General features: G+C 36.6%; 1 protein-coding gene across 1 annotated transcript; it reads left to right on the top strand.

Moving 5' to 3' along the window:
• On the top strand, window positions 3,461-12,401 carry LOC107614684. Its single transcript, XM_016316826.2, has 2 exons — window positions 3,461-5,860; window positions 11,817-12,401. Exons 1-2 carry the CDS (start codon window positions 4,530-4,532, stop codon window positions 11,974-11,976), a joined length of 1,491 nt encoding a protein of 496 aa, XP_016172312.2. The 5' UTR covers window positions 3,461-4,529; the 3' UTR covers window positions 11,977-12,401.

The raw sequence follows: 12,664 nt of genomic DNA on the forward strand, positions 1-12,664 counted from the left end.
GAAACTTTTTCGGTGATTTCAACAATTACTTATGCCCTAAAGCCTCTTATGCTATGATGATATTGTTCTGCTGGACTTTGTTTTGTTTTGTTCGCTTTCTAGTTTTGTTGAAAGAAAAAAAAATCTATATTCTATCTAGCGTCGTCACATCTTGTGGTATGATTGTTTAGCATGGTGCATACGGAGAGCTAGAAATTATAACTTGCGAGAAATAGTTCTTCTAAACTCTTTCGTTTCTTTTATTTAAGTAATGGTAATCGTTAAGTTTGGGAACGTTAGGTGTTCTTCTTGGGATGGTTTGTGTTGAAGTATGCGCTATAATCGTGCCGCGTGATTTTATTTATCATTCACTCCGCTATATTTCATATCAAGAGTTCCTTGTTTTAATCCTTGTTGAAATTGGAAATTTGATTATTTTGTTTCACGTCCTACATCTTATGCATATCTCGATCTTATCGTCGTGCTTTTGGCTATCCCATAGATTCTCGACAACATATGTGTTGACGTTGCATTCCTTTACGTGAACTATGTAACTCCTTGATGTAATCTGAACTTTCTTTACTATAATACATCATATCTTCTAATATTCTCCTCGAATTCTTGTTCCAGATCTTCTTTGAAAAAGTTATTGATTTGATTCTTTTCTTGCCTTATCGTGTCCCTAATCATCCACTTAAATCTTTTTGAAAAAAAAAAAAAAAACACTGCCATTGACTTTGGTTATCTTCTTTTAGTGAACTTTGTACTTCTTTGATCCAACTTAAACTTGTTTTGACCTAATGCACTATCTTTTCTTTTATTGTTTCTATCAAAAATTTTTTGATTCAGATTTTTTCGTTAAAATTCAATTGATTCTCTTTCTGGGACACTTCATTGTTTCTGTACATCATTGTTTAATTGCAATCTTAAACATCCTTCCACGTTCGTGCGAACACCATTTATGATGTTTGCTATTCTCTTTCTAGGTTTCGAATCCTTTTGAGTAAACCCGTGCTTATTTCGGTGTCACGTGCGATTCCCATATAGCAAACGATACGTTAATTCATTAGGACACAACTTATTGATGCTGAAGTTCGAAAAGATATAATTCTAAGACATGACGTAAGACCGGTTGCTTCCGTAGATATATACTACAGAACCAAGGAAAGAATGAAGTAAGAAGGTATTTTGAGGAGATTGACGAACGAAGTGAAGAGTGCTATGTACATCAAAGCTGTCAAGAAAATGTGAGTCGGTGAATGTCAACCGCATATTTTTAACAAAAACCTATCTTATAACTTTTAGATCTCTTTATACTTCTTTTTCATGTTTGGTAAAGTGCTAAAACCAAATAAAGTCTTGCAGATTATATCAATCTTCGAGGACGAAAATTCTTTTTAAGGAGGCTAGAATGTAAAATCCCTATAATACCCTTCTCTTTTTTTTTCCAAACCAAAATTCTAACCCTAACTTTTACATAGCACACTCCCTCACACACTCACCAAAACCCTAGCCACCCTTACCCCTTCCAACAGCAGAACAAAAGAATAGAAAAGGAAAAGAGAAGAGGGGGAGAACCGGAGAGGGAAGAGAAGAAGAAGGAAGGGAGGTGGCGCCGGTGGGTGTCACTGCCACCGTCGCTGCCGTGGTGTCATCGCGAGGAAGGCCAGAACCGAGGGAGAGAGAGCCGCGCAAGGAGAAGGAGGCGTCACCGTCTCGTGTCGCCGTCGTCACCGTCGAGGTCTTCATCGTTGCCGTCCATGGAGGTTTGCAAACAGAGGGAAGACGCGCCGTTCTACCCAGAGCCGCCACGGGAAGGGTCGTTGCCGTCAAGCCCAGCCACCATTGCGGCCGTTCGTGCCTTCGTTTCGCACCGCCAAATCTGTCGCCGGGAGAGAAACAGAACGCGTGTGAAGAGAGAAGTGGTCGCAGGGAGGTTCTGCCGCCGTTGGAACTCCGCTGCTGCTGCTGCTATGGCCGCCGCCAAGAAACGCCAAGGAGGGACGTCTGCTGCTGTGTTGTTCATGTCGCCGTTTGGATGTACCTGGACCAAGTCGTCGTTGCCGCCGGAGCTGAACTGTTCCTGTCATTATCCCGGTCCAGCCTTTTTCCTTGATTCTGCTCTAGCTTTCATGTCCTATTATGCCACCATTTAATCTGTCTTGTCCTTGTTTTAATTCGATTTTAGTTTTTCCTGTTTTAGATTTCCGGGACTATCGCTAGCTCCATTTTGTCGCTACTCCAGTCCATATTCTGCGCTCATTCATTTTATTCTACTTCAATCCTCCTTATCTTGAATTCGACACTCTGGGTTTGGTCTCTTCGGTCCGTTAGGACCATGCTGTGAGTAGGCTTTACATTTATAACCGTTAATCTTTTGGTTTATGCTATTATGAGTTTTTAATTATATTTATAAAACTGTTATTGAAGAACTTTGATTTAATTAGAATAATTGATTTATTATAGCTGAATAATTATTTTTATGAAATTCATACTTTAGAGATTTACATGAGACTATATATGTGTTTGATAAAGCTTTATATTAATTTAGAATATTGATTTTATTCGAATATATACTTTTGAAATATTAAAGTATTTGTTGGCACTCACTTTAAAATTATGAAATATGTTTTTATGATTGAGAAAGTATGATTTGAAAAGATTTCTGATAAAAAAAAATATTATCTGATTGATTTGATTCGATACCTTATATATTTGAGAGATTGAAGATTCATTGTATTTGAAACTATATGTTTTGAATTGGTTTGGGAGGCTCGTATTAGAAAACCGTAGTTAACGGCGGTTATGACGTTAACTTAGATGCATCTGACTCAGACTCCAGCTAGCAGGGGTGTTGCTAGCTTAACGTGTAGGCCACATGTTAGATCTGTTATTCTGTTAGGACACACAAGAGAAAAGGGCTACCCATAGAAGTGGAGCCGCCCATGTGTGGACTTTTGATTTGATTTCTGTATGAGAACTCCCTTATTGATTCACTTATTATTATCAACTGCTATTTTCTAATTTAAATTACTTTGATAATAATGTTTATATAGTCTCATGTGGATTATAGATGTATTGTCTAGTCACTGAGTTGCAAAACTCACCCCTTTTTTTTAAAAATATTTTTCAGGAACAAATACTTGACTATGTGAGATTTTCTAATCAAGAGTCACGATCTGCAATGAGTATCTATTTTTGTCGAGTTCCTAGATGTATATGCTCCATATGTCACAGGCAGAATCCATCCATATTTATTTATTTTATCTTTTATTAAAAATATGTAATTATTCATTTTAGAAATTGTAATTTTCTATTTCAAATATTTGTTATTTTTTTTATTCAATTTATCGTTGAGTCGGGGTCATGGCTCATTTTGGGCATGACAATTACAGACAATAACACAAAAGTCATTTGTTAAAAAGTCAGGACCAATGTCCTCAGCTTATGTCCACTATATATTCTTCCTCTAATCAACTCTAATCAACCCAAAAGACACACTCAAAGAATGATTCATGTTCTTTTCTTAGGACTCCACTGCAGCGTCCTCTCCTTTCATATGGCTGAATTATTCTTTTTTTTTTTTTAGTTTTTAAGTTTTATTTTTGTGTGTTTGATTATGAATAAACCATCACTCACATAAGTATGTGAACAATAATTTGTATTTGAGTCTTATGCTGTTATGCGTCTGCTGGAATATAACTCTCTTGCTTATTTTAAGGATGATAAACTATCTGCTAGTTATCTTGATTTGTTTTTATTCTTCTAAATTTTGACGCATCTTAATCACTTGTTTGATTACCTAAAAGATTTGACGCTTTATTTGGATTTGTTTTACAGAACTTGAATGATTCTACTTATATTATGCAAAGGTTTTTCAGTGCTTGCATTTGATAGATGACAGCGTGGCACATGATAGCCACGTCAGTACTGAAACAGATGAGTCATCACCGGAAATAAGTTTAAGGACCATTATAGTACCCGGAGCTCAATCTAGAGATCACTATAGTAAAATTGGAACTTCAAAAACCAAATTGGGTAATCCCGTGAATTTCAGGGACTATTATAGAAATTTACTCATTTCAAAATATATCTGAATATACTTTTATTTGTGCCAGAATTTATGTTGACCGAGCAAACATTAGTACCATTTAACTAAACTAGGCATATAATCAAGAAGGTGAAAACATATAGAATTGGCATTCATAAATTACAAGGGGATGAAAATTCACAGAAATAGAGCATATACTTTTCTTTCAGAGTTCAAAACAACACTACATGTCTCTCTTGAAAGTTCATGAGCTATAGGTCATGTTTATTTCTTCTTTTTTTTTTTCAAAACATCTTTAAGACAGAGAAAAGGACACTACAAGATGATAATTATATTCCTAAGTCTTATTTTTATGATTTATTTATTATTTATAACAACAATAGTGGCCCTACTAGCCTACAAGAGTCAACCATAGAATTCAGAGATTAAACAATGGTTTTGGTTTCTCATAAAACCATTGGGACTACTCTGGTGTGCACAAAGAGAGCAAGTAGCAACAATGGAGGCAGATGATTCCGTCTTTACCGAGTGGGCAAGTGATCTGTGTGAGAGAATAGAAGAATCGGAGAAGCAATTAACTAGAGCCGGTAACAGAGTTTCAAGGCCTAAAATACAAAGAGTTCCAAAGTACATGGCAGAAAAGCCGGAGTTTGATAGATATTACAAGCCACAGATGTTTTCACTTGGTGTGTTTAATCCAAAAACAACACAAGGAGAGCAGTATAAGGAAGCATGGGCAGCAATGTATCTTAAGGATACTAATCTAAAAGTTAAAGATTTATTTAGGGAAATCTGTGATGACAACAGAATGAAAAGATGGTTACTGAAACCTATGTGGCAAAAATTATATGATGCACCAACCATATACGCAGATCATATCATAGTGGAGGCATGCTGTGTACTTCACTTGCTGGAAAAATCAGAGAGCTCAGTTGATCCAGAGCAAGAGCTGAAGATTAGCATTGACAAGCTTGTGAGGGTGCACCAGGATCTGCTTATCTTGGACAACCAAATTCCTTTCCAATCACTCAGGCTCTTGTGTCAGGATGAAGCCAGGCTTGAAAAATGCCTCTCCAACTTCCTTCAAGTTCATGGTATTCAGGTTGAGACGGCACCCAAGCTTCCCAGAAAGAAAAGAGAGAATGAAGAGGTGAAGGTAGCAGTGGATGGAGATGATGATGAGGACCCTGTCCATCTTCTAGATTATCTGCGTAGAGCCCTCTTAACGAGAGACCAGCACACATTCTACACAGATATCAACCACAAGAAGATCAAGAGGAGATCCTTGCACCTCAGGAAGTATAGGATTGGGACCATCCGGGAACTCAATGCAGCCGGGATTCGTGTGAGAAAAAATTCCCACAACAACTCGGTGTATCCCAGCTTCAAAGATGGGATGCTGCAGCTTCCTGAACTCATTGTAGATGGCTCAACAGCTCATATATTCTTCAACCTAGTAGCCTATGAGATGTGTCCTGATTTTTGCAACAACTTCGAGATCAGCTCATTTTTAGTCTTCATGAGCTCTCTCATTGACCAGCCGGAGGATGTCAAGAAGCTGAGAATGGGTGGCATAATTATCAATGAACTTGCCAGTGACAAAGAAGTGGCTGATCTGTTCAATAAGATGGACAGTATTCTTGTGCCTGAGACACTATTGTTCGCTCACATTAGGGACCAAATCCATTCACATTTTGAGTCCAAACAAGGCAGGATCAGAATGCTGTCTTGGATGGGAGAGGCCTACTGCACCTTCTTTCGCTCGCCATGGACCATCATTGCTTTGTTGGCTGCCACACTTGGCCTTCTTCTCACATTTATCCAGACATGGTTTGCCATCCACCCTAAAGCCTCATAATAACATGGTTTGCTTTTCCAGTTCTAATTTTGTAGGTGTTTGATCATTAATAAAGCATCACTTGTGAGGTCACGGAATATTTCATGAATATTCATTACCCAACTATCTAATATATTCTTTATTCGTATGACTTCAAGGTCACTGATTCAAGTCGTGAAAACAGCTACTGATGTAATTATCTAGCTAGGCGGCATATATTACACCTTTTAGGTGCGGCTTTTTTCTGGACTCTGTGTTAATGCAGGATGCTTGTGCACCTAGCTGATTTTTTTTGGGGGGAAAAACTTACTCATATAGTGTTGAAGCAGGTCCACAGGAGAATATGTAGTCATGTATAAGTGTCAAAAACTATCCTAAGCTTATCAGCTTAGAAGCTATAGTGATAAATCTATTTATCAATTGCCACCATAATGTCCTTAGTAGATCTCATCCGTTTCATCAAACTGTACCCACCTATGTATGACTCTAATTTGCTTTAGCATCTATGGAAGGAACACTTTTCTCATATACTTCTTTATTTATTTATTTATTTTGCAATAATATTCACAATAATAAGAGTTTTTCAACGTAATAATGTGTTAAAAAAAAGTTCACTAAAACATGTAAGCCAACCCCAGAATTGGCTGGTAAACGTAGAAAATATTATCAAAACCTTAGATGGATTTGACCTGCTAGTGGGAAGTTAATTGATTGAATATAAAATTTGGTAATTTTTTAGAAGATGACAAGGGATCCAAAGCAAGTGACATGCTGCTTTGAAAAAGAAAAAATCAAAGACTTTGAGGGTGGTTGACTTAGAAAGCAAAATGAGTAGAAAGAAAGCATTCATAAATCATTCACACTCCTTTTCCCCTGCATAACCTACCTACTACTCCATATTGTGCATTCAACAATGGACTCTGAGGAGGAAGAATATGCCTTACCATATTGGATAGAAATGCAATGGAAGAGAGCAGAAGAATCGAGGGCAAAATTAGTCGGAGATGTTACCAATATTTCAAATTCTAGAATTCGAAGAACTCCCGAGTACATGGCTGAAAGAGCTGAATTTAGAAGATATTACTTGCCACAGCTCATTGCAATTGGCCCGGTTCATCTAGCAAGACGACAACATCTCCAAGGAGAGCCATTCAAGGAAGCTTGGACAACCATGTATCTTACGGATACTAATCAATCTGTCAAAGATCTATATAGCACAATAATCCGTGAATCAGAACTGCTCAAAGAAATAAGTCAACTGCATGAAGAAGAGACATGGCAATACTGCACCCATGTGGAAGACACGAACGAGTTCATCACATGGTTATTAATAGTGGATGGATGTTCTATACTCCATTTGTTGGAGAAATCAGGAAACTCAGTTGATCCACAGCGAGAACTAAAGGCTAGTGTTGACAAGCTTGATCTTCTTGTCATGGACAACCAAATTCCTTTTCAAGTGCTGAGGCTCTTCTGCAAAGATGAAGCCAGGTTGGAGAAATGCCTTCTCAACTTCCTTCAAGTTCATGGTATTAAGAGGGCACCCAAGCTTATAAAAGAAAAGAAGAACACAGGCTAGTTGTCCAGGGAGATGATGATCCTCTCCATCTTCTAGATTATCTAAGGAAGGCCCTCTTGATGAGAGATCTCGACACAATCCATAATGAGATTCGTGTCGAGATCAAGATCAAGAGAAGATCCTTGCACCTTACAAAGTATAGGATTGGAACCATAAGAGAACTGAAGGCAGCTGGGATTAGTTTGAGAAGACATTCGGATGGAAACTCAATCTATCCCAGCTTCAAAGATGGGATATTACATCTTCCTGAGCTAGTTGTGGATGGCACAATGCCTCATATATTCCTCAACCTAGTAGCCTATGAGATGACTCATTCTCACAGCGACTTCGAGATCAGTTCATATTTAGTGCTTCTGAGCTCTCTCGTTGACCAGCCGGAGGACGTGAAGGAGCTGAGATTGGCTGGCATACTTATCAATGAAATTGCAAGTGACAAAGAAGTGTCTGATCTGTTCAATAAGATGGACATTATTTTGGTGCCTGAGACACCGTGGTTTGCTAATATCAGAGACCAAATCCATTTGCATTTCGAGTCCAAACGAGGCAGGATCATATCAAATCTTTTGCTTGTTAAGTTTTAATGTTGTGTGTGCTTAATGATGTATAAAACATCACTCATATAGTCATCATATGAGTATGTGAATTGCAGTGTGTATTTAAATCCCAAATTGCTATGCAGTCTTTGGAATCTTATTCTTCTGTTAATTATTATGATGCTGAAATTCATAATTTCCAATTTTTATTATGAAAAAATCAGAAGGATCTAGTTGAAATTGAGTGAAGCAGAACCCATAAATCATAAATTATCTTGTCACAGGAATGAGTACTCACTTGAAGCACATTGCAAAATCGGAAACTTCACCAAGCAAACATTAGCTTCCACTATATCATATTACCATGATAAATGATATGCACACGACTTACATTAGTACAAGTTAAACAATTCTGATTTCATTAGATAACCTTTTACAGAATTTTCTTTTAGTAAGGTTTGCTAATATATTGGAAGTTCAAATACTATATGTCAGATTTGTTTATTTTTTATTTTTTAAATATCTTTAAGACAGACAGAAGCAAAATACAAGATGAAAACACAACTAGATAATTATATTTCTAAGTATTACGTTTATGATTTCTTTAATTATTATTGATAACTAACAATAGTCAACCATAGAATTCGGAGGAAAACATATCAAATTTGATTGAGGCTTGGATGGATCGAACTTGCTATAGTGCTAGTGAGAAGGTGCAAGTTGCAAGCTTAAAAAAATGACACATACATATATTTAAATCCTCATAGGAATGAATATGAAATTCACCATGCCTTTAAAGAAGCCTCATCTATTCTTAATATATAAAAGTAGGTACATAGGTTTATCCACATCTCTTCTAAGTTATTTCTCTTCTTCTACTAACGTCATGTTAGCACCAACGCTTACTTGGCAAAATTTTAAAATCCACCACTCAAATCTTGTCAAATCAACTTTTATTTTCACATAAAAAAACACAAAAAACAAGTAAAAACACAATAAAAACCAACAAATTAACTTTTTCCAAATCAATCCTTATTTCTAAAACAACAAAAACACAAATTAACATTTACCCCGACAAAAAGCTCTCAAAACCAAAGAGCTTATTACCTTTCTCAAACCCTCACCCTCTTAACACCTCTCCATACCAAGATCATATTCCCTCCATCCTCTTCCGGTCCCATCCGATTTCCTCCGTCCTCTTCCGGTCCCATGAGCCATTGTTTTTTCTTCAAAACAAATTGTACATCGCGATGTCCATCTCTGGCGGAGCCGCATTGCATAAATTGCAGAAACCAGGGCAAACTCCATTCCTCCTTTTGTGGTTTTCCTGCCAGAGCTCGATTCTGGATCTCAAACCAACGTCACCATTCGACGCCACCAACGTAGAAAATTTGTCTTAGGTATCTTCCTAAAGATTTTCAACTTTGCCGTTTACTTTTCTCATTGTTCAATATCATTTTCAATAGCCCTATTTATTTGTTATAAATAATAACATTTTAATTGTAAACTCATTGCAAGTAGCACAAGTTTATGTATTCCTCTTTTGTAAACGGTTCTCCAGAGCTCGATTCTAGGTCTCAGACCAACGTCACCATTCGGCGCCACCAACGTAGGAAATTTGTCTCAGGTATCTTCCTAAAGATTTTCAACTTTGCCGACTCTTTTCATTGTTCAATATCATTTTCAATAGCTTTATTTATTTGTTATAAATAATAACATTTTAATTATGAACTCATTGCAAGTAGCACAAGTTTATGTATTCCTCTTTTGTAAACGGTTTTGTCCAACACTCACAACCAAAATTATTGTGCTTTTAAAATTATTGCTCCCTATATACTATCGATTGCAATATTTCATCATTAAATTATAAATTGTTATTTTACATGTGGAGTACTTCTTCCACAATTTACATTTACGTGTTACTTTTTTTCAAATTGTTATTCCACATGTGCAGTATTGCTTCCACAATTTACTTAGAATGGATTATCATTCTTTGACCATATCTTATTCTCTTTGTTGTAAAATGATTTGCAGTGGTAATGACAGATGGGAAGAGTTAATACCCAAAATTGCTAGATGAAAATCAACCAATCACTATTTAGTAAAATGTTTTAAAAAAATTAAAACAAAAAACTCTTATCTATTATTATTCAATTGAAACATCAACTACTAATTAAATACAATAAACATACATTAAAAGTGTCATAATAATAATAATTATAAAAAATTTCAGTTACAAATATTCAAATTCTACAACTTATACATATTAAGACTCTTACTACTCTTCATTTCTTAATCTCTTATACTAATTGTCAAAAATTCCTTAAATTTAATATAACATTTATTAAAATATACTATATAATATAAATAATCTACCTCTCCGCGCATTGCGCGGGTCTCACTCTAGTTTAAACAATTAGTCAATTACCTTATGTTGGGAAAAACTAAGATTCAGTTTAATGAAACCAAATTGAACCCTCACTTTCCTCCAATTTCTTCTCCTCTTGGTTGAGTTCTTCTCCCTCACTCATTGTGTTTTTTTTTTTCAAACGAAAGACTCCCTATCTTCTCTCTTTCTACTTTTTCTATTTAGAAAAAATGACAAATAGATTCTTGATTTTTTGGTTCTCGGACATTTAAATCTCTAAAAATTTAAAAATATATTTAAGTTATTGACTTCTTTAAAATTTGGACACATCAATCCCTAGATCCAATTTGTCCCATTTAAAAAATTTTCTTAGGTGTTGTATGAGGGATCGATATGTCTAAGTTTTAAAAATGCCAAAAAATTAAATGTATTTTTAAATCCTTAAAAACTTAAATGTCTAAAAAATCAAAAGATCAATGACTTATTTATCTTTTTCTCTCCTTTTTATTGCCCATGACTATAAGCCACTACTTGTTTATATTATTTTGTTTCCTTTTGTTTTAAAGTGTGGGTCCCCAACTTACACCATAATGATTTTGGTTAATTAAGAAACAGAAAATCAAAGACCGACTTAACTAGATTGTAAAACAACCAAACACACTCAAGAGTCATTTGTTTTCTCACCTCAACCCACCTACTCGATAGTATGCATCCAACAATGGAGTCCACGGAGGACAAACAATCCCTCTATACCGAGTGGGCAAATGATCGGTATGAGGAATTAGAAGAATGCGAGAAGCAATTAACTGGAGAAGGTAACAAAGTTTCAAGGCCTAAAATACAAGGAATTCCAGCATACATGGCTGAAAAGGTTGAGTTTCACAGATATTACAGGCCACAGATCATTTCACTTGGTGAGTTTCATAGAACTGAGCAAGGAGAGCTGTATAAGAACGCATGGGCAGCAATGTATCTTAAGCGTACTAACCTAAAGCTTGAAGATATATGTAGGGAACTCCATGTGGAGGACACATGGTCACCGAAACCGATGTGGGAGAAATTATACGATAGGCATCGGTTGCACGCAGCTAGTTTGATAGTGGATGGATGTTGTGTTCTAGAATTGCTGGAAAAATCAGACTTGTCAGTTGATCCAGAGCAAGAGCTCAAGATTAGCATGGACAAGCTTGTACGGTTGCACCAGGATCTGCTTATCTTGGACAACCAGCTTCCTTTCCAATTACTCAGGCTCTTGTGTGAGGACCAAGAAAGGCTCCAAAAATGCCTCTTCAACTTCCTCCAAGTTCATGGTATTCAGGTTGAGACAGCACCCAAGCTTCCGAGAAAGAAAAGAGAGAATGAAGAAGTGAAGGTAGCAGTGGATGGAGATGATGATGAGGACCCCGTCCATCTTCTTGATTATCTGCGGAAGGCCCTCTTAATGAGAGACCAACACACATTCTACAAAGCTTTCAATTTTATTTTCATGAAGAGGGGATCCCTGCACCTCAGGAAGTACAGGATTGGGACCATCCGGGAACTCAAGGCAGCTGGGATTCGTGTGACAAAAGATTCCCACAACAACTCAGTGTACCCCAGCTTCAAAGATGGGATGCTGCAGCTTCCTGAACTCATAGTAGATGGCTCAACACCTCATATATTCTTCAACCTTGTAGCCTATGAGATGTGTCCTGATTTTCGCAACAAGTTCGAGGTCAGCTCATTTTTAGTCTTCATGAGCTCTCTCATCGACCAACCGGAGGATGTGAAGGAGCTGAGAATGGCCGGCATAATTATCAACGAACTTGCCAATGACAAGGAAGTGGCCGACCTGTTTAATAAGATGGACAGCATTCTTGTGCCTGAGACACCATTGTTCGCTCACATCAGAGACCAAATCCATTCACATTTTGAGTCCAAACGAGGCAGGATCAGAATGTTGTCTTGGATGGGAGAGGCCTCTAACACGTTTTTTCGCTCGCCATGGACCATCATTGCTTTGTTGGCTGCCACACTTGGCCTTGTTCTCACATTCATCCAGACATGGTTTGCCATCCATCCTAAAGCTTCCTAAATAAAACAATGTTATGGAACATTTTTTAATTTTTTTTAATTTTTTTTACTTTTGTGTGTTTAATTATGAATAAACCATCACTCACATTGCATGATGAGTATGTGGACAATAATTTGTATTTGAATATTATCCTGTTATCCATCTTAATCATTTGTTTGATTATCTAAAAAGATTTCAATTGTTTATTTGGATTAGCTAGCTTCATAGAACTTGAATGATTCCACTTATATTATATCTATATGC

Source organism: Arachis ipaensis, chromosome B09 (genome assembly GCF_000816755.2).
Source record: "Arachis ipaensis cultivar K30076 chromosome B09, Araip1.1, whole genome shotgun sequence".
Lineage (NCBI taxonomy): Eukaryota > Viridiplantae > Streptophyta > Magnoliopsida > Fabales > Fabaceae > Arachis > Arachis ipaensis.

Bases quoted from the DNA above. Each gene is read 5' to 3' on its own strand.
- LOC107614684 (XM_016316826.2), top strand. From the start codon at position 4,530: ATGGAGGCAGATGATTCCGTCTTTACCGAGTGGGCAAGTGATCTGTGT. The intron at 5,861-11,816 runs GTTTGCCATCCA...CATTCTACAAAG, and splicing joins CTCACATTTATCCAGACATG to CTTTCAATTTTATTTTCATG.